At 40.9% G+C, this 23,573-nt stretch overlaps 2 protein-coding genes across 2 annotated transcripts in view; both read right to left on the bottom strand.

Moving 5' to 3' along the window:
* The window catches only part of LOC309697338 (LHFPL tetraspan subfamily member 4 protein-like), a 38,334-nt gene extending 15,829 nt beyond the window's left edge, over positions 1-22,505 (bottom strand). The window contains exon 1 of the mRNA XM_082519194.1: positions 20,973-22,505. Within this exon, the coding sequence (XP_082375320.1) occupies positions 20,973-21,381 (409 nt within the window). The 5' untranslated portion in view covers positions 21,382-22,505. The remainder of the gene's footprint in view (positions 1-20,972) is intronic.
* LOC309697331 (uncharacterized protein) overlaps positions 1-23,573 on the bottom strand; it is a 521,790-nt gene that overhangs the window by 147,897 nt on the left and 350,320 nt on the right. The gene's annotated exons all lie outside the window — the stretch shown is intronic.

Below are 23,573 nucleotides of genomic sequence, written 5' to 3'. Positions count from 1 at the left end.
CCCTGGGTCTACACACCTGAATCAAATGATTAGTTCATTACCAGGCCTCTGGAGAACTTCAAAACATGTTGAGGAGGTAATTTAGCCATTTAAATGGCTGTGATGAACAAGGACACATCTAAAACCTGCAGGACACTGGCCCTCGAGGCCTGGGTTTGGACACTACTGCCATAAACTTCAATACAACCACAAGTATTTTTACAGCAAGAGGAGTCGCCCTCTACTGGCTATTAAAAACAATGTAGGTTTAAAAGATTTTTGCTTTGGCTTCACTTTTCAAACCCAAAGTACAAAACAAACCTGCTAAAATGTACATCTTTTATTCTGTCTGTGGATTTTACATTTGTTTCCTTGATTGGTTCTCATTGTTGCCTTGAGTTTACCTTTGCCTTACTAAATGTTTAGTAAAGCCTTGATTATATTGTGTTCTGGACATAGATGGCTGAGTAATGTAATGTACTTAGTGTATTAAAGTCCCATCCATTAGCCATTTTGGTTGAACCCTGTTTGCAGAGCAAACAGTTGTTTTCCTTTAACTCTGCGGCTTGCTTTCTCCATTTGAATTCAAGTGAATGTGCACATTTCATCAAAGTTGCAACATGAACTCTGAGAATTACAACATGAGATAATCTCTGTGCTCATTTTTCTTTTGCATTACAATGAAATGCTATGTTTCCAACCCATGCAAGAGCACAACAGAGGACTAAAAGTTGTGAACTGATTCACAATTTCCAACTTACATAACAAATGCTCACAAATTGCTTTTGTGAGCATGCACAAGAATGACTGCATGCTGTGACTTGCAACATCTTTTTGGCGTGTTTAACTCTTTGATGCTGGGACCAGGTTATTACTAACAAAACAAATGTAGCATTATGCTTTCAGTTAGATCAGATTTGGGGGAGCTAAAGCTATTTCACTGCATTGTGATTACTTTTATGCACTAGCAGATTGCTGTACTCACCAGTAGTTTGCATGGAAGACATGAGTTTGTCTGCAAACACTCTCCAGAATCATGAATTCTTCATACAGACAATGTGAAAGATTATCGAAGCTTGTTGAAAAAACGGATATCCATAACTTGAAATTTAGTCTCTGAAATTTCGAAATCCCTAAAAAATTTATTTTCAAAGTTTTTGAGTTAGCTCTCCCAAACAAGAATCTCTGTGAAGGATGTGATTTCCTTGTTAACCAGTAGCAGTTGGCGCAGACACATTTGGGTAGTAACAATATCAGTGAGTTACCAATGTATTGCAAAAGTGAACACATTGGTGCCAGGTTCTTCAGCTTTGAATGTGATGATAACTGCAAACAAGGTGTCAATGTGTTTATGTGGAACTGTTGGACAGCTGATGCCTTCCGCCTTCTGCTTCAGCTTCGTTGTCACAAGGAAATTATATACTTTCACAGAGCTGACTGGTAGAGCTAACTCAAAATTTTGGATGAGTTTTTTTTTCCTGTGGCTGTAATGAGCCTCCATAAAAGATTGATGTAGCTCCCAGATTTGACAAGTGACACCACTGCAAAAGTGCCCTAAATATGCATTCTTTTTAATGTCTACAAGGGCAAAACCTGCTGATCTCAGTGAATTCATGTTTCTGATGAGTTTATTATACATTTGTACATTTTTATGCATTCAGTGTATGCTGACTGGCTGACTTGTTATTGAGTTTGTTAGCCAATGGCTGTGCGGCATCGTGGTGTGATCTGTACCATCTGGTTTCTAAAGAGCACAATGACAAAAGTGAAAAACACCAAGCTTGAGCCTTAATAACAGGACTTTACAATAAATTATGGAGGATTCCCCATCTAGCATACTACCTATGATGGAGACGGACCCACATTTGTTTCGCACTTAATAATGTTTTTTCTTTGGTTTGGTTTTTAATAGACTGAAGGTTAGCGGCATAGATGAGATTTAGTTCAGTTTCACCTAAAATATGTAACCTCTCATCATGTAATGCATTTTCTTTCTAAATCAAGCCTCTATTCAAATGTATTTAGTAACTTGTGTTGTTAACATACTCAGATGTAGTTGAGTTCAGCAAAACGTGCAAGCGCATGCACCGTTTAAAGCAGGGGTCCCCAACTCCAGGCCTTGAGGGTCGTTGTCCCTCAGGTTTTAGATCTCACCCTGGGTCAACACACCTGAATCAAAAGATTATTTCATTACCAGGCCTCTGGAGAACTGCAAGACATGTTGAGGAGGTAATTTAGCCATTTGAATCAGATGTGATGGATCACGGACACATCTAAAAACTGCAGGACACTGGCCCTCGAGGCCTGGAGTTGGGGACCCCCGGTTTAAAGCATCAGGAACTCCGCAGCAAAGTGTTCAGCACAGTACACGCTGGATAAAAAAACCCATTTCTTTGTGAATAGCATTCTAGTATGACAGCAACGATCATGTGGCATGTACTCTCTGTGCACTCTCCTCTATCTCCCCTTTTTCTTTCATCTTCAACTCAAGCCTTTAAGTGGGCACCAGCAGGCTAAAAATAACCCCCACCTTCCCACAACCCAAGAAAAGCCCTTTGAAGTTGTTGGGGTTTTTCCTCTTCCTTCCTCCCCTCCACTCTCTCAAGACACTGCATTCTGAACTTGGAAGGAAGGAACTTCAAAGGCAACAAGCGGAGGGATCGAACAGAGAAGGCGGATGGGAAGGAGGCGAGAAGAACAGAGTTGATGAGTGAAAGAATAAAAAAAATCAAGTCGCATGGCTACTGAAGCTTCACTCCATGTCTTATGTCATTCCCCCCCCCCCCCCCCCCCCATCTCAGTTCATCACCTCCTGTCACTTCTTTTCAGCTCAGCATTCACAGCCAATCAGCTGTTAGGAGGCATCAAAGCAGATCAAACCAGGGAAGACAATTGGAAATGCACCACCTGGATATGATTGTGATCCAGCTCATTAAAAAGACCGTGAATCATTTTTATTTTTAGTGTCTAAAGATATTTATAGGCTTGTTACGTAACAGTTTTGTCAGACTGTCTTATCTACAATCTTCACGGATTCTTTCTTCATTCTCGACAGCCCAAAATGATTATATAAGTCCTCTAAAAATACCATGAGTGTGCTAAATATAAATGTGTGTGTGAAGTAATTTTGACTTGAGTAGTTATAGGCTAAACACCACCATCACATGGTTGTGACATCATCCAACACCCTTTTACTCCTTAGCCATACAAGGCTGATGGGGTATTGTCATTACCCCACAGAGCGGGTGGGAGGGCGGCATGGACACTCAGGGTGGGGAATGCGATAACTTGCCATGTAGGTGACGTAGGATTTTGAAATTGATATCATAGGTGTATCTGCTAGGACCCTGAGGGGTAGAACTGGCGGTCACCAGTATTTTTAAATTTTTTTATTCTTAAGCATTGCTTTATAAGGAAATTGGAAGGTACAGCTGATGTGTTTAATTGGAGATAATTTATCTGAATGTTAAGAGCGTGACCACACCTCGTACACTCCTTTTCCAGTTCTCCATCTATACACAACTCCCCTTCACTGCAAGCGGTTTGTTCTCTTTTTGTTGCCCCACCCTCCCTCCCTTCTAAAATTCATTCCCTTCTCATTAGTACATGGGACTCATACTTACTCCAACTGCCATTATCTACTAGAAATGCTGTTAAATCTTAATGAGAATGTGGTGCTAGCTAGATCAGAGGGCGATTACAAGCTTGTTTTGTTTCGCATTTGTTTCACAAGTTACCACACACACTGGGGCCAAGAAAAGGTGAGAATATGTTTGCTATTTTCTGATAGTTTGGCTTATGGGTGGCCAGTGGTCCATGTTTTGAGTTTACAGTAGAGGCAGTGGATAACCACAACTTGTAGTTAAACGAGTGACATCATCCATTGGTTTCTGCATGTCATATTGGATGAATTCAGTGATTCAGTCATATTTGAACCAGTAGCCCTACCAATGGGAAGGTCAGTGGACAATTACCCAGCTACAGCACTCTACATGTCAAAGTATCCTTGGGTAAAATACTGAACCCTGATTTGCCCCCAGTGCATCTGTTGGAGTGTGTGTGTGTGAGTGTACTTAGGCATAGGAAAAAAGTGTTTAAATCAGGGATGTCAAACTCCTTTTACTCCACGGGCCACATATGTGGCACTTTGGTCTTAAGTGGGCCAGACCAGTGAAACTGCTGTTTCTGTCAGTAGTTTAACTGCACATTTAATCTCTGAGATATCTCACTATAAGAAGAAGAAGAAGTTTCAACAGTATGTCTCAGTTTTCTCTTAATAATGAAGAAATCCTTTTGGAGTTAATGAAAGAAATCTGTCAGCACAGCTCTTTGGCCTTAAACTGAAAGAACTGAATTTTTTAAATTATGGAAAAAATTCTAATAGCCAAACTGTCCTGTAATTATAAAGCGGAAAGATTTTGTAACATGTAAAAAAAAAAAAATATATATATAATAATATGGTAATGAAGAAACAGGAACTCTTCTGTCAGATAACCGTTTATCTATTGCTATATTACTCTGGTGTAGTGTGAATGGCTGTGGGGGAGGTCTTTGTCAGTGTGACAAGCTGTAAAATACATAAAGTTAAAAGTTCAAAATGTATTTTCCAAAGCCATCCAGTGGCCATCCAGTGACTGAAGTCTTTGCCAGGCTGTTTCTGGGCCCCAGGCCTTATGTTTGACACCTAGGCCGAAATGAATGTGTCGTTACGAAGGGAAAACTGTCCATCGAGGCCAAAACAACATTTTTTCGGACCAGATTTAAAAACGCTGTTTAGTTGGCTATTTTAACATATCCTGTATGGACAAAAACCCTGATCACCTGCACATAACATCAAGAGGAACTCCTCAGCCATGGAAAACCATGCCATATAGCATAGTCTATGGAGATTGTCTCTCTTTTAGAGGAACCCTTGAGTGGGTATTGGGGAAACTACAGGTTTTGGTCCTCAGCTTTGTCTGTTGGCTTTGTTCCCATCTCACTAAAACATGGTTCCTGTCATGAAACGCTGTGTGGCAGGCAGGAGATGTGGATCTAAAATGCAGGCGCTCAGACTTGAGGTGTTAACTCAAAGTCACAGCTTTATTGGCTGGCAGGAAAAAAAACCCATACAAACTAAACTAAACCGGGAAACAACAAACTAAAAACTCAAAGAGAGACACAGGGCGCTCCACACAGCATGAGGGACGACGCGACACTGACTCAGAGAAACACAGGATTTAAATACAATGGGAAGTAACGAGGGGAATGAGACACAGAAAGAGAGCACAGCTGGGAGAAATCAGAACTGACGAGACAAGGGAGCAAAGTAGGATACACATGAGACACAGACCTTCAAAGTAAAACAGGAATTAGCACAGATGCAAACTAGACTAGGGGAGACAGAGCAACTAAGAAACACAGAGGGCAGCTACTAAATACTCAGAGAACTAAACAGAATACAAGAACACCAACTAAGACACTACACTAAAGAACAAGCTGGGACAACAAAGAGAACTAAGAACATAATACAGAAAACTCAGAGGCACAAGAAACTCAAAACACTGGGTCACTGACCCAGGACCGTGACAGTTCCACTCTATATGAATTAAACTCTCTCACTTTAAGCCAGCATCCTTCCAATTGGTTGACCCTTGTGGATAGAAGGTTTAAAAGACAGGAGGCTGGAGCTTCTTCTGTGTGCCGGAGATGACCATATTATAGAGGTCCTCTCTCGCTGACATCACACAGTGCCAACAGTAGAAAGCTGTCTGAAACATGGCATTCAGAGCAGTGAGAGGCCTGAGCTAAAGAATCACATAACAGGGTCAATTTAAATATGGCGGCAAAACCATTATGGTACGGATTAAGACTGCATGTTGCTGTCACTTTAAACAGTGTAACATGTTACCAGTGAGGTATGTAATGGTATAGAATTAGTTGATATGGATAACTGATATTTAAAAAACAATATCCATCAGTTATTGTTGATTAGAACTGGAAATTAGCATTACATGTACTATTATTAAATTAGTATTAGTACATAATGTTGCAATATAACAATTTAGCCATTTCGACATCCTGATGGTGCGGAAACCGTTTGAGGCGAGATACTAAAACCCCCCATAAATATTTCTAACTCCTGGCATCCATGTGGAAGCAAACCCCTGCAGTTTTCAGTCCAACGCAGAGCAGCGGAGTGGAAAGGTGTGAACATGAATGCACTGAGAGATCACCATGTCCTGTCTATAATGTAATAAAGCTGTTTGAGGTCTGCCCTTTTCTCTGCTACTGTGTCTAAACCTTGGCCTGCTGTCCTCCTATATAATGGACGGCCTGGCTTGCTGATATACAGAGCTTTTATTAGTGCTGAGACCAAGCCTGCTTTGTGTGTGTGTGTGTGTGTGTGTGTGTGTGTGTGTGTGTGTGTGACAGAGAGAGAGAGAGACTTCAGTGTTAGTATGTGGACTGCTGAGGGGGCACTTTGCAAGATGTTGCTGCCGCCAGGGTTCACTGGCCCACTTGGCACAGAGCTTTTCTTTTTTATTTCTTTCAGTTTGGTTGTTCACTGTAAATTTTCTCTGTTTTAAATTAAAAGTTGTTGCTTATGTACGCTGCATATGGTTATACGGTACCGTGTACGTAGAAATGTACACATTTTACAAAACTGTAGACTTTGTCTTAAAGATTTGTGTTTACTGAGCAGGGCAAAACAATGTGTGAGCACAATGCCCAAGTAGCCCTCATAGTAGAGCTGCCACAAACAATGATTTTGATAGTTGATTAGTCTACTAATCAGATTATGGACATAAAACGTACAGCTTATTCCACCAGCATGCATCTGCTCTTATATAACTATCATTAGCTTACAGCTTGAAGTGTTTAAGGTATGTGCTAACTAAAAATAAAGACAAGATGATAGTTTTTCTTTTTAATTTTAATGAAATTTGCAGATTGTCTCAGTGAAGATTAATAAACTCAGCTGTCTGCTCCTTGCTATCTAAAATATAACAGGACACTTCTACCATCTCACAATTCTGTTTAATCAGTTTTCTGTGTGACGTTCATTCAGCTGTGTGAAAACTATAACTTTAATCTCAGCCAAACTGATTTACTCAGGAACAAATAAAACATTGAAAAAAGCCAAACAATAAAATTTTTAAGTTATCTAAGTGACTTATATATCATGTTTAACCTGAGTAGCGAAAGATGGCGGGGATCTGAAAACGATTTGCCAGGAGTTTGTTGTTCTCGCCAGCTCTAGTGAGCCTTGAACCGCCGGCCAACTAACTATTGAGCTGGTGGGTAACAGACGTCTCTGAAAACAAGCACTTTTGCAAATATGTGGTGTCTTGATAAACCAAGCAGATATTTGAAGTTTACACAGTTACATTCTCACCTGAAAATATCTTAAAAGTTTATTTTGTGACCCAGAAAGAGTAAGAACAGTAATATCTCAACTAACTAGCTGCCGCCATTGTTGGAAACTTTAATTGGCTGGGCCGCACTATGAATTCTGGGATAGGCTGGGCCACAAAGGATGAACTCGACCCATCCTTCAAATCTTGGGAAATGAAGGACAAATTTGTCAGCTGCATTTGTCAGAGTCTTCGAATTTGGACAGTCTCCGTCGCATCGCTGTAACATAATCGGCCTACAAATGCGGCCTCAGGAGGATGCAGTCCATGAATTTGGACACAGCTACGATACCGGAGATTGCGTCTTCTTCTTTGCGGTTTAACGGCAGCTGGCATCCTTGTTCATGCAGTGCTGCCATCTTCTGTTTCAGTCCATTATTACACTCATAAATCCTACTGACAGAGGCGCCCTGGGGCTGCCCTGGGGCGCCTCTGTCAGTGCGCCCCAGGGCAGCTGTGGCTACAATGTAGCTTGCTGTTGCCTGTGTGTGAATGGGTGAATGACTGAATGTAGTGTAAAGCGCTTTGGGGTCCTTAGGGACTGAGTAAAGTGCTATACAAATGCAGGCCATTTACCATTTACTACTAATTCCTACATCTTTCAGGATCTTACAAAGCTTCAAATGACCCGTCGACTATTAAATTAGTCGTCAACGATTTTGATAGTCGACGTAATTGTGACTAGTCGACTAATCGTGGCAGCCCTAGTTCATAGGTGTGGTTAGTTCATTGGTGATTTACTAAAGCTGTCTTCTAACACAAGCGCAGTTGACCCATTTCAATATCAAGTGCAAAAAAAAATAAAACATGCTTTTTTCTGTGTTAAATATTAGCACCAATATCAGTTTGTGTGCTCGATTTAAACATTCTCCTCCCTGTATTTTGCGTTTTGAGAAAGGAACTCCCTTAAATATGCACATGCAGCAGGAGCAGTCACAAAAATCTGTGAAATTCCACCTCCCTACATGCAATTTTGTCACTGCATCCCTTTGTAAATACCAAGCGTAGCTTCATGTAGTACTTTACAAGTACTTTAAAGCTGCAAATGAAAACACTGCAAATAGTGATGCATGTAAGAAGGAAATTCTCTACTGTGGCCAGATCATCTACTTCTTCCAACTCAGATGGAAAAACTCCCAGTTAGCTCTTACAGTATGCTTCATGTTTTCCAGAATTTGGCTGAACATTTAAGTAAAGCCATGTACATTTTACAATTCATCCTGCTACTTCTATCAGCAGTCACATCATCAATAAATGACCAGTGACCCACTTCTACTGTCAGCCATACATATCCATGCTGTAATATTGCCTCGACCATGTTTAACAGATGGTGGTATTCTTTGGATCATTAGCTGTTTCTCTGCTTCTCCATACTTTTCTCTTCCCATCATTCTGCTACAAGCTTATCCTGTTTATCGGCTACAAGTTTGTCTTGTAGCAAGTATCACATAAAGACACCCAAGAGTTATATGGAAAAAAAAATCTTACATCTTTGATGCTTTGTATAAGGCTGGCATCCTTGGTGCCAGTATGAATCTGAAGAAGTGTATTTGTCTTTTTGAGAATTTTTGGGAGTACCTTTTAGGAGATTTTCTTTTGTTGGGAAAGATGACCTACTATGATTTATTATGGTGCAGTTTGTGGATTTTGAAATTTGTCTGAAAAGCTAAAGTTATTTTGAAAAAGTGTAAGGAACTTGTTTGCTGTGGGGTGTCAGAAATGTCTTAAATAAACAGCAGGAACAATATGAATTTAAAATGAATGTGAAATTTCATACAGAAGATATCAGTCACAACATTAAAATCTCACTGTTGCTCTGCCTCATTGGGCATGTACCCTTGCCAGTGTGTCTGACATCAGCAATGTTGGCAGGGGATCCTTTGGGTTCTGTGGATCAGGCTTGTTCAGCCATATAAAGCATGGATGTGGAGAGTTTAAGCTTTTGGATGTGTACCTTGAACTGCTCCTGAGCAGATTTTGTGGGTTGGTAGGGCTTAGAGAAGCCTTAGTTTTGTTGTTATAATCTGTGTGGTTGGACTAAACAATGCTTGGGTTGATATTGATATTGATACTCCAAAAAATTAAAGGATTTTTTTTCAAAATAATCAGATCTCAAAGGGGAAGTGAAAAGATTATGTGGCAGACTAGTCCATGTTTTGATGACTATGCTGCTCAACCCACAAATGCTTTTCCTTGTAAATGTGGAACCATTTAGGAGGATACGATGAGATTTTTCAACAGTATAACATTTATTACCAAAAAGCATTGTTACAACAAACAAATAATCAGCCAAACACAAATTTCCCTCCTTTTTTGGGCCAAGCCTACGTTGTTGCTACTAACTACACATCAATGAGATGTAAGACTTTGTTTCTCACTCCTGCACCGACACACACACATACACAGAGAGCGACAATGATGAGACGGGTCAAAGGAATCCATTATTCAGCTGTTAGGATATTTTTAGAAACACCCCAGTGACTTTGGAATTATTTATTAAGTGCCTGATAATTAAAACATGTACGTTTGGTTGGGAAAGCCAACCAGAAATCTCAGAGAGTGAAAGACACAGAGAAGGAAAGAGTGAGCAAGAGGCAGGGAGACTTTTTCTCGCTACATCTCTCTCTGTCTTACATACACACACAGACACATATACATCTCTTTAAATACATATACATATATATATATATATATATATATATATATATATATATATACATATGTAAAAAAAACTCGACCACTGCAGCATTTATTTAAATCTACTGTGCATGTGCACACATGCTGCATGGATGCACACAGCCACATTAACTGCAGAAGCAAAAACAAAAAAAGAAAAGAAAGAAAAAATAAATACATAAAAAAAATACATAAAAAAACACCACACTGCCTCAAGAGAAGAAAAGAGAAAACGTTCTCATTAATCATTCAGCTCTCACACCATCATGTACACATTTACCCGTTGTCTCACACAGTTGCGAGAACAGATGTGTGTGTGTGTGTGGGGGGGGGGGGGGCAAGATACACACAAAGCATACCATCAGCATGCACATGCAAATGAATTTGCTGTGTTTTGCTCCCTCGCGTTCTGCCTCTCCTTCCATCACATGCACACACTGTTACGCACTCTTTCTGCTGCTCTCTTGCTTTCCTTCAGAATCCTTGTAAGAACAAAAACGGACAACAAGGAAAAACAGAGAGAAACCGAGAAAACTCAAGCTGCTTCACCAGAAAAACAACTGTGTTCACTGTTTGTACAAGAAGGAAAAAAACAACATTTTCCCTTTCAGAGTCAGGACCAACAACATATGTAGGGTGACGTTACTAGAACTCTAGTACTAACTCTAGTAGGGTCTAGTACCAAAATCATTTGCAGTGCTCGGTGATTCTAACTTGTAGTGACGTCAAAATTGATTGTTCCTGCATCTGTGACAGCCCATGAGATGGAAAGGTCATCATCTGCCTAATTCTGCAAGTCCCCAAGGACTGGATCTCCTCCAGCAGCACATTACATTATGTTCTTGTAAGTATTATATTCACTGTGGATATTATTATCAACACGTGTAGCTGTATTAAGTAGTTGCAACATAATAAGCAATGAAATTCTTCTTCTGCATGACTGGAGTTCAAAACTGCATTTTTCTATTGTAGATGTGGAGAAACTATCAGTGAACCTCAAATTTATAACAGTCTTTCCAAAATAGCTGAGTAAAAAGAGAACGCAATCATATGCAAAGACTAACTTTGAGTGAAAAAAAGCACACACAGCACGATTTCCTTTCAAAATTGTAAACATGTTAAAAAAGAAAAGAAAATGAAATTAAGTTTACATTTTGAACAGTATATTCTTATTTTGCTCTGGAGACCTAACCTTGGTGTACTCCAGCTTTCATCCAGAGTCAGCTGAGATAGGCTCCGCCTCCTCCCTTCTCTGAATTGGACGAGACATTAACAAAATGGATGAATAGATGTTTATTCTCATTGTGAATGTAGATTAATTTGACACAGTTTTTGTTTTTAAAAAGTTGAGCCTGGACATGTTTCCTAACAGTTTTTTCTTATTATAAGAGCAGTTAGAAAAAAGTCTGGAGGAGCTGAATGAATTTCCACTATTAATCTAAGCAGTAAGAGCGAATGAATATTGGAAAATTTAAACCCAATGCAGAAGCACTGCAGTGAGCAGTGAATGTAATTACTCAAGATTATTTATATAAAAGTATATCTCCTATGACCATTTTTTTTAGATTATTTGCACTGTGGTTACTCAGTGGTTCCACATCTATAGATGAGCTTTTCTTCACCCTTCCTCCAAACACCTCTGCTTTTTGCCTCAGTATCTGTTAGACTAATTCTACAGGTCATTTATTTCCATGACATTCAGACTGGAAGCAAAACTATACCCCCACAAGATCTTAACTTTACCACAGAGCCCACACACACACAAACACACACACACACACACACACACACACACACACACACACACACACACACACACACACACACACACACACACACACACACTGCTGAACAGTCCCTGACAGGTTGTTTCTCCCTACACGGCTCCTCCCCTGTGCCACAGCCCATGTCCTGCTTAGTTCTGTTTAATATTGCAACAGCCAAGGTCAGATGTGAAAGAAGGATAGTGGACTGAACTGATGGAGATGGGAGTGAGAAAGGGAGCAGTTGAGCTCTACGATTAACTTGGTACTTTCCTGTTCCTCCACCTCTCATTGCCAGAGGGATGCAGGAAAACAGGAGGAGGGTGGAGTGAGAAGGTAGTTGATGGGTGAAGTGACCTCGCCATCTCTGTGAGAAGTAAACGCTGAAATCCTATTTGAATTTCCTCTGAGGTTCTTAGACTAAATTCATCTTTGTTCAAGTAAGGTGAATTAAAACTAAAGTGCTAGCCATTTTCCCAGGAGCATTTTCCACTGAATTAATCTAAATCCAAGCAAAGGTGTGAGCAGAGAAGCTATTCACAGACCTACAGTGCTTTGGGGAAATCTAGCCCTCCACTTGTTCCTTTGTGTGAAGAAGGAAAAAAACTGCAGTTTAGTCTAGATTCTAAGTGTAAAATGATCCCATTATTCACATTCCCATCCAGGTGTGACACAACTGGGGGAAGATGGGAGGAAAATCACCTATTAGCATGTGGCTGTTGATTCTCTATTGGCCCTAACCCACTTTTGGAGCTTTTGGTTTGGATTGTAAACTGAACATTTCTTTGTTTAAGTGCAGTCCCTGATCAATTATCAATAGGGTCTGTGCAACAAGAAAAGTGGAACTGAGATGCCATTTGGATGTGATTTGTCTCTCTAGAGGAAATTTGGCGATTTGACTTTTTATTATTTGTGATGGTGCATGTTTTCAGACTAGTCTGAAGCATGTGTCGCTGTCAGTAATACTTGTAATTACATCTAAAATTCACCTACATTTTTTAAGCCAACTTTAAATTCTGGTGAGTTAACTGACCAAATATGGAAATATTTTATACCCCACTTCTCCCCTTAGCACCCTGATGAAGCTCAACCCAAGCATCAGAATGATTAGGAGAGGTAATTTAAGTAACTTTGGATGTGGTGTGGCTGTTAGTCCCGGGGGTTGATCTGAGTATTGCAGAAACTGCTGATTCACTGGGATTTTCCCTTGCAACCATCTCAAGGGTTATTTCCAGCAGCTTGTTGAATCTAAATTATTGTGATGTTACCTATTGGGTTGTAGACCTTTTTCACAAACTATGACGAGTGAGGGAAGGGTTTGAATATGAAATCGAGACACTTCAAGCTTCAAAAGGAGCACAGGCCATTGCTGGCTCTCCCAGCGGTCTCGGCTCTGCCTGATTTCCCCACCCGAGCCTCTTTGCTTTGAATTTGCCCTCAGTGATTCTCTAATAGTCTTGTCTTCTGGTCTAGATGTCGTCATACCATCCCAAACCCTTATCCTTGGAGAGAAGTGGTCCAAATTTCTATGGCCTCTGGTAGAAGGTGGCCACACATGCAAACTCCACATAGACAAGCCTCCAGTAGATGATGGATTTGAACCCAGGAAAATCTTGTTTTGAGGCAAAAGTGCTAACCACCACACCACCCTAAAAACCATATATTATTAAATGAACATGATGCTGCATTAGATAAGACCTCAAATCTATGACTGACACCATAAATTAATTAGAAAAGTGTTCACTGAGGTCATAGATCATGTACTGCCACCTGCTGGCGATAGATTACAGAACACACATTTAAGTCCCTGCACTGGTTTGACTTTTCACACCCTGAGACTACATCCATGATTTCTTTAATTTATATATATAGCACATGATTCTTCACTAATTACATATTCTTATTGCATAGTAGTCTTAGTTGGTACATGATAAATAAATTCCTAAACAGAAGCCAATTGAGGCTGTTTCTTTGGCTCGTGTCAATTCTTAATTCTTGATGGCATTGATTCAACACGGTGCTGGAAACATTCTTTAGACATTTTAGTCCATACTCACATGATAGTATCACACACTGTATTGTAGATTAGGCCATAGAGTAAGCTAAAGTTCTTTAAGAAAAAAAAATACAGTCACATTTCTGTAAATACTTAAAGTTCTTGGAATTGTTCTCATACAGCTATGGAGCACTTTTTCAATACTTTGCATTCGGCTGATCAACCACTAGCCTAAATGCTTTTCATGCTAACATTGATGAGCTTTGCAGTGGATGAGGGTTTTGTTGTTCGGCCATCTCTTGAAGCATACAAGACCATCAGCAGGATGTGGACATACTTGATATAGTCAGGATAGTTAATATGCATGATTACATACACAATATAACATAATTAAGTGGGCAAGCTTTGTAATACAGAATTAAGCCCAAAGATAACTGAATAACAAGCTACTGTGACATAGTTTTGCTTCGCGATCCAGGCCCCTGTTTTAGCACAGCAGGATTTTGTGATTCCAGTTGAGTGTACGTAAAAGACAACTCTGGCCTATTTTTAGCTTATAGGTGCCAGTACACACTGTGTCAGCGTGCTCTGCCAAGACTCCCACATCTCAGTGTTTTGAACCATGTTCCAGTTTCTCCTTTTATCTTCAGTTTTACCAATACTTAACCAGTAGGTCCCACTAGTTTCCTGACTGGACTAAACACTTACCCAGAATATAGGACAAAACCGCAGTGAGAAAATCGCTGACCTGTGTAGATGTGTGAATGTGTCTGCAGTTTCAGCTGATGGAAACACGAGGAGATGTTTCTATTTAATCTTCTTGTTCCTATAGCACACTCTAAGTGACCAGCAATATTCTGGCTCAAACTGATACCTTTTGGTTCATTTAGGCCAATCTGAGCCACCAGCGGTTCAGATTGGCTCTTACTGTATTTACTGTGGTACAGTCTGTCACTGTTCTGTGCCAGCAGACCTGCTGCTGCAACCAGCAGGGCAGAGGGGATGATTAAATGATCATTTTCAAGGTGGTGAGTGGCATTCGGCCAGCCTTCTAGATGACTTACATTCGCCACAAATCATATGAGTCCACAGAAAAGATAAAAAAAACCCACTCAGTAACTTTGATCTGTGCTCACAAATTAAAAGCAGAATATCAAAGAGGAAATAAAACTGACATTTTATAACTATATATAACCATATTTTATAATTTTACCATATAAGATTAGCTATCTTATATGGTAAGCAATAAATTCTGGATCTAATCTTCCATCCTTTTTTTATACGACTTACAAAAGTAATGTATTTGGATCATTAGAGAGGGACATACAACCCTTTCGCCATAAAAAAGAACCTTTATGTAGCAAATCTTCAGTTTTTGTTAATTTTGTTCAACAAAGATTTCTAAATCATCAGGACGCCTGAGGGCATTGGATGGTGGACATGAAGGGGCGTTTATCTGTTGTTTCAGTAGACTCAGGACTGCTACATTGATTTGATGCACTTGATTCCTCATACTGCTTAATTCTTATGTACACTGCTCAAAAAATTAAAGGAACACTTTGAAAACACATTGGATGTCAACTAGGGAAAAATCATGCTGCATCTATATACTGATATGAACTGGGTAATGTGTTAGGGGAAAAAAGGATGCCGCATCATTTGATGGAAATGAAAATGATCAACATACAGAGGGCTGAATTCAAAGACACCCCAAACATTAAAGTGATTTTCTGAAAGTGACTTATGTTGACAACATGAGACAATAGATGGAGTCCTGAGGATCTGATCTCCAGATCTGGACCAGGGCATCACTGAGCTCCTGGACAGTCTGAAGTTCAACCCGGTGGTGTCAGATGGAGCGAAACATAATGTCCCAGAAGTATTCTGTTGGATTTAGGTCAGGTGTGTATGGGGACCAGTCAGTGGTATCAGTTCCTTCATTCCTTCATCCTCCAGGAACTGTCTGCATACTCTTGCCAAATGATGAAGTGCACTGTTGTGCACCACCAGGAACCAGGGGAGGATCTGACAATGAGTCCAAGGATTTCATGGGCCTGTGAATAGGGCCCACTAGAGGATGTGGGGTCCTCAGGCCAGCCTCATAAAATCTGTTTCAGATTGTTTGGTCAGTGACATTGACACGAGTGTCCTCCTTGAGGTCATTTTGTAGCTTTGGCAGTGCTCAGCCTGTTCCACCTTGCACGAAGGGGCAGACACTGGTCCTGCTGATGGGTTATGGACCTCCTGGAGGAGGTGGCCTACCTGTTTCAGGTAACTTAGAGCGAATGCTATAGAAATGTGAATTTTGTAGTACTTTGCCTCTGTAATGCAATCTTTTTGTTAATTTATACTTCTGCTTTTTTAGGTCGTTTTTTAGAAATGCCACTGGTGATATTACAAACCCAAACCCTATTAAATGGGAATATTTAATTTTTAAATCATGCGGCCATGTCTTGCAATCAGGAGACAAAGAAAGCAAAAATTCTGAAGCATTAAAAACTTTACACTTTTTCCTAAGTGTTTTTTGCCTCTCTCTAAAACAAGGGTTTGGTAGGGTTAAGATTAGGGTCATCAACAATGATAACTTATATCTCACAGAGTTAAGAAACATAGTTTGAGGTGTTTTTAGGAAAATCAACCAGTCTCATTTCAGTTTATAAAATGTATTTACCCAATCATCTCTAATAAAAACATTTATATCTGCCTCACATTCAGATTTTCTTAATAGCTCCACAAACCTATGTTAAGTCTAATTGTTGAATGTTGCCATTGTGTTTCTTAAATTTGTACAGTCTTAGTTTAAGCAGTAGGATCAAAGCCATTCCTTTGATCCTGACCACCTCTCCAGCCACTCTGTGCTGGGGGAGGTTTTATTGTAGATACATCCTATCTGAAAGATCTGTTTCTTTTGATGTAAGCTTCCTGGGTTTATGACCCTTTGGTCAGCAGGAGGTCTCACACACACACACACACACACACACACACACACACACACACACACACACACACACACACACACACACACAGTATACATTTACATACAGTGCCTTGTCTTTGTAACCAAAGGGGGGTTGCAAGGGGAGGTGCTTTGTAAACTATTGTTTGAAGTTTGTCAATAAAAGGCAGCGAGAGGAGGCCACCATTTTTGGGGTTCTTTGTCGTGCTGGACACAGACGAGGCCTCCCTTGCGCAAGTAATGGATCGATCGACTGTCTTGTTTTCTTCATGATGAATAAGTCTCTAGAATTAGCGGGGTTTGTGGAAACACAGACCCAACAACCTATTTTTTTTTACAATCCCCCGTTCATAACGTAACAGCCACAGAACACAACTTCTGAACTGTAAAAGGAACCACTAAGCGTACACTCATCAGCCACTGTATCGGATACACGTGTTCAACTGTTTATTAATGCAAATTTCTATTTAGACAATCACATGGTAGCGACTCAATGCATTCAGACATGCTGATGACTCGCTGAAGTTCAAATTGAGCACCAGAATGAAGAATGTTTAAAGTGGGTTTAATGTGCCATGTTTGTTGGGACCAGACACGTGGTCTGAGAACTGCAAAACTGCTCATCTGCAGAGATTTTCTCACTCAACCATTTCTAGAGTTTTACAGAAAATGGTCTAAAAGGTAAAATATACAGAGAGCGACAGTTTGTAGGCAAAAATGCACTGTTGGAGTCAGAAATCACACAAGAATGGCCAGACTGCTTCAAGCTGAAGGCAACAGGAACTCAAATAACTAGTAGCTACAACCAAGTATGCAGAAGAGCATCTCTAAATGGATAACATGTTAAACCTTGATGCAGATGGGCTACAGCAGCAGATGACCAACTGGGTGCAGCTGCTGTCAGCTGAGAACAATAACTGAGAGGAGATTCACATCAACCGACAAATCTACAGTAACTGTATGATGCTATGTCTGTGAAGGTTCTCAGTCATCCAGGTCATCCAGTCAAAGGAGCTTGCAAAGAAAAGCGTCTGGAGATTGGGACCCACACCAAGTTTCGCACCTTGGCTCAGGCGATTAGAGGACCATCAGGGGGTCCTTTTGTCCCTCTTTGGCGGGTTACTCCCACTAGGTTTAAATCTGGGACTCCCCACCATTTGACCTTAGAACTGAAGAAGCTTCTAGGATGAGAGGTGAAACGTCTTCAAGCAACTTAAAGAAGTCCAGACGCTTTTCTTTGAAAGCTCCTTTGACTGTATGATGCTATCACATGACTATGGACTAAAATCTCTAAAGAATATTTCCAGCACCATGTTAAATCAAAACCACAAAGAACTGAGTATTAGTGTTTGCTAATTGGTTAGCAGCTGGTCTTTAATCCATCTATTAACAGTATTTGGATGATAAATCTGTAACTGATACTGATGAAACTATGCAAATGTTTAGAAAATAGGCACCCTGTTGGATTAAAATGAACTGACTTGCTATTATAAAGTTGTATCTGAAGAGCACATAAACTGTATTAGATGTATTACACTCCTTGATCTTTCAATAGAGGTGTTTTCAGTAAAATCAAGTACCTATTCATGTTGTCTGCTTCTACAAAAGTGTGAAAGAACAAGTCGTTCTAACAAGCTCATTGGAATTAGATACCACTATTGCAACGAGCAAGTTTATGAGGTTTCTTGTATTATTACAAAGTGGAAACCATAGCAAGTGAGCCATGAATGAGCCAACCACGTGAAGTTACAGAGCAGGGTTGCAGACTGCTGAGTTACATTATTCATATTAGCCACGAAAGCTCTGCTGACTCAATAACTGCAGACTTCCAAACATCCTCTGGCATTAACATCAGCACAAAACCTGTGCACCAGGAGCTTCACAGCTTAGCACCTCCTGTAGGTGTGTGTGGCCCAGCACTTTTGTTCATAGAGCTTAAATTCAGGAAAAGGTTGTGGTTTGTTTTAAAATGTCATGACTTAAGAGTAAGGCCACCCTAGCACCACATGTGTGTCACCAGACCACATGTACATGAGACACCAGCAGCTCTGACTGAACAACAGTGTTCACTGATCCGTGATTAAAATTTTACAAGACAACAACTAAGAAAGGCAGATTTCCTTTTACCCACATTCTTATGTAAAACATTAGAATCTTTCCTCATAAAAAGCTCCTTGCTGTTGTTGTGCTTGATTAATTGTGTGCGGGAAAACCGAGGTTCAATTTCTATTAAGCCATACGGGTTTTGATAAAGAAAGCAAAATCTGTACCTCTGCTGTTGTGTCTGATTCCTGCTGATTTCGACACACTCAGCACAACAGAGGACAGAGTGGGCAGATGAGGATGAGGAAAAGAACAATACAGGAGGAAAAAAAGTGCTGATCTCTTTCTCTCTGCTTCCCCGTCATCCTCCCTCCCTCTCATTCAGTATGCTGACTGTTTCTGTACAGAAAACTGACTCCCACGCTATTCTGCCTGGCCTATTTATCACATTGATCAGCTTATAAAGAAATCAGATATACACTGGAGGCTCGCTAGGAGAACTGCTTATATGAGACGGATCATGAATTTTTCTTCTTTTTTTTTTAGCACCCTCTGAGATGCACTGCACCGAGCTCACTTTACTCATTGCTCCAATCTTGCTAACGTGGTCATCTCATCATAAATGTGCTGACAGTTTTTCTTACACAACAGTCACAAACAAAAGAAACAACACAGAATACAAAATTTCTAAGTGTATATTGTTAGCCAAAACACAACAAATGGGAACAAAAATGTGACCCAAAACACAATGAAGGGTCTGTGTTATGTTCGCTAAAACACCACAAATAGTAACAAATTCACGTTAGATAAGAGGCTGTGGTTTCTTTTATTCCTTTCTTTTATTTTGATTTATTTTTTATTCCAGCTTCTCAAATAAGTATTTAATTTAGATTGCCACTGGTCTCTTGTAATCGTGCATCTTTTGTTGTTTGCTCATTTAAAAATCCTTCCATAGGCTAATGGCTAATGCCATTAAATGTCAGGAAACATGCAGTAATGCCTGGAGATGAACCTCTGGTAATCGCAGACATCCTGATCTTCCTTCCAGTGACGGGTGATATTTAAGCGATTCCAAAAAAAGAAAAAAAATCCCTTGTTTCTACTACAGCACCATCTCAGTAAGCATCTACAGTTGTGGCAGCCACACAGATCTAAACTGAACCGTCGAAGCTACGTCTGTTCTTCCACATCCCAAGAAGACAGCAGGAACTCAGTGTGTCCATGTGTTTGGAAAAGCCACCATTTGTCCCTAATCATTTCTAAGTGTAATCTAACAATCTAACCACAAAGAAGGGACAAAGCATCTCTCCCCTGAACACAGTAATCCAATCGACCGGGTATCATCCCTGAAAATAGCAACAGGGCCCGTTATAAGCCCTCAGTCACAGCAATTCACATCTCCGTCGCATCGCACATATCACACCCGACCTCATCATATCCTCTACAAACGGGTGGAGTGAGTGAATGAATGGCATTTGCATTACATCGGCATAAAGCAGTGATCCTGCCGCTTTCCTTACAGATGCTGTGGTGTATCCTCAGAATATCAATGCTTACGTTCTGGGGAGCTCCAGCTGCCTGCCTTATTGCTTCCAGTGCGCTTCGCTAAAATGTATTCCTACTGTCTCCCGGCTGTCATTGCAGGAGTTTAAAAATAAACAAATAAATATATTGGAATAAAATTTGTATTTCACCTCTAATAAGATGCAAAATGAGTCATAGCCTATACACCCCTAAAGACTACACCTTTCACCTTTCTCATTCGAGAAGTCAGGAGATTTTCCCGAGTCTACGGAGGCTTGAGCCGCTGACTCTCAGCACTCTGACCTCACACGTCTCCCTTGTTTTGTAATCGTTTTGAACATTTTCCTATAAGGTTGCATTGTTACGATACCTTCCGTTATCTAAGAGAGCCCAGCGGATTTTAAGTGGCTATCCATTTTTACGTGAACATTATCATTATTATTTTAAAGACCAGAGCCTTGGTGAATCCATCCTTGAACACAGCAACACCAACACCAGTGGTTGCTGCAAATGAAGCAGAAATGCCAGATTGGTTTGGGGGTGTTTTTCACCTGATTACGTTTCTTTGGTTCCCCGCGACTCCAAACACACTTTCCATTCTAAGCGACACATGGCACAAACATTGGGGGGATGCCTACCGCACAGCAGCTGCATCCAGGCGCAGGTCTTGTAAACGGTGGAGGTGTTGCAGAAGAAGAAGAGTGCCATGCAGGCGATGCAGCTGAGGATCAGCACCATGGACAGCAGCACGAACACTGAGGCCGCCTTGAAGGCTCCGGACGGGATGGAGCTGAAGTCGGAGAAGCTGCCCACGCAGGTGAGCTCCCGGCTGGGCGACGGCCCGGTACCCACGCAGTAGTGGAAGAGGCCGAAGTAGCCGGCCTGCGGCGTGTTGACGCTGTCGCCGATCCAGTAGGGCTGGATGAACACCACCACATTGACGATGGCGAAGCAGATGGTGAAGATGGCCCACAGCACCCCGATGGCTCGGGAGTTGCGCATATAATTGTCATGGTAGATCTTGGAGGCTTCTTGGGAAGGCAACATGTTTGGTCGTTTTTTTTCTCCCCTCTCCTTCTTCTTAGATATTTTTTACACCCCCGTCCCGCTTCTTCTTTACACTCTCATATATATATATATATATGTATATATTTTAAAAAGATGTAAAAGATGTAAAAGCCCCCGCACAGCTCGACACACCTCACTATTCAGATAATCTCTTCTCTTCTACACGAAAGCTAATGTTTCCCTCGCTTTGGCTGTTTCTTGGCTGTTAAAAGGGCCTACATAAGCACACGATAAAACCAGACCTGCACATATGTGTGTGATCTTACAAGACTACACATAGTGGGGGGGAAAGAATAATGGGAATGCTACATTGAAGCAATACAAAAATCATAGCCTACCTATACTCCTAATGAATAATTTACTAACACCAGTGATTCAACATTGCTGTCTAAGGCTCGTTTCCTCAGGGCTACACTATAAATGATTAACAATTAAAAAAATCACAATAGGATTTCCCCCCCTTTATTTCACAGTCGCTGGGTGGAGGGGGTTAAAGCTGCTTTTCCATCCTCATCCATCAGTCCAGAGCTGTCTTCATCATGATGTCCTTTTATTACCATCCGTGAGATGAGATGCCTGTAGCGCCAGCGGTGGACCCCCGTTTTTAGCTTCCCAGGGATCCGCGGGGTGCTCCCCTTCCTCTGCTCGCCTCTACTGTCCACGCAGCATGTGGGGGGAGGGAGGGGGGCAAAAAAAATCAACGCGGTGAAACGAAAAAGGGAAAACCAAAAAAAAAAAAAAAAAAAAAAAAGATGGAGACCAGCCTTTAACACGAGCCCTCTGTCAAATTTCAACAGTCCTTTCTCGTAAATCCGACATCCTCCACCGCCTCGACTCCATTATCATCGTGCTTTTTGTCGCCTTTATCCAGTGTGTCTCAGACCTCTCTCTCTCTCGCTTTCTCCGTCCTCCTCCTCCTCCCGTCTCTCTCTCTCGCTCTCCCTCTCTCTCTGCGCGCCCCCCGAAAGATGCTGATGTTGTACTGATGACAGCGCTGGAGCGCGTTCACGTAAGCGGGCGCAGCAGCAGCATAAGGGGTGGAGAGGCGTGGGGGGCGGATTTGCATCAGAGCGCGTCTCAGCCTTTCTTCACCTTAAATTTGAAATCACACCAACAAATATTCCGGACCCACAGTGACCACCACGATGGTGTCACCCACGGATTCAAACCATTCCAGTTCTATCATGAACGGGCTAATTTGCAAAATCTAAATATGAAATACAGACTTTTTTTCATGTTACATAGAACCCCCCCCCCGTTTTTGTGCTCTTGGGGTGTTTCAGGAGGCAGAGCAGGTCATCTACTAACGGGGAGGTTGTTGGTTCGACCCCTTAGCCTACTGCCAGGGTCTCCGTGTCCACGTATCCTTGGGCAAGATACTGAACCCTTAGTTACTGCCGATGCGTTCACGGTACTGTGTGTGAATGTTAGATAGAAATCAGTTAAACGTAGAACAACAAGTGTTTGGGTGAAAGAGGCATGCTGTTTAAAAAGAAAAGCTCTATATAAGATACATCTCTCAAATGCATGCATGGCAATACTAGCTATGCATATTTGAAAAGCTTGTAGTAGATTGATGTTTGTTTGTTGGTTTTATTATTTATTGTTTTGTTAGTTTTTGTCTGTTAATCTGCTGTTTTTTGGTCTGTTCTATCTGACTAACCAGCTAGAAATGTGAACTCTAGCATTTTAACCCGTTTGAGTGTTATCAGGCAATTGGTAAGGCCAAGTAGTGACACATACATGGGAGTGAGAACAACTATAAACTGTACCTAAAAGATGGACACAACAACCTTGCTGTCACCCACTGGTTTCTAGACTGTTTCCTTTTTTAAAACTTCAGCATTAGCCTTTAAGCAGCCATCAAAAACTGTGATGTTGATTTATTCATTTATTCATTGAGACAGAAGTGTTGGAAAGGGTGGAATACTAAGCACAGTCGGTTAGCATCTGTAAATGGTAAGGATATAACACACAGATTGAAATATGTGCTAATTATTGCTAAATAACCGATCAATAAAATATCGATTTTACAGAACTGTATTATAAACATCTTGGAGGGTTTGAACCACATAGCAAGCCATCAGCGACTACTTCGCTAGCCTCAGCAGTATGCAAATGGGGTAATGGAAAAAACAGGATTTAAAAAAACATGATTTTAATACTTTTAA

This window comes from Aulonocara stuartgranti, assembly GCF_965226115.1.
Source record: "Aulonocara stuartgranti genome assembly, chromosome: 20".
NCBI classification, from domain to species: Eukaryota; Metazoa; Chordata; class Actinopteri; order Cichliformes; family Cichlidae; genus Aulonocara; species Aulonocara stuartgranti.
Note: the sequence above shows the minus strand (reverse complement) of the source record. Positions and strands in the feature narration are given on the sequence as shown.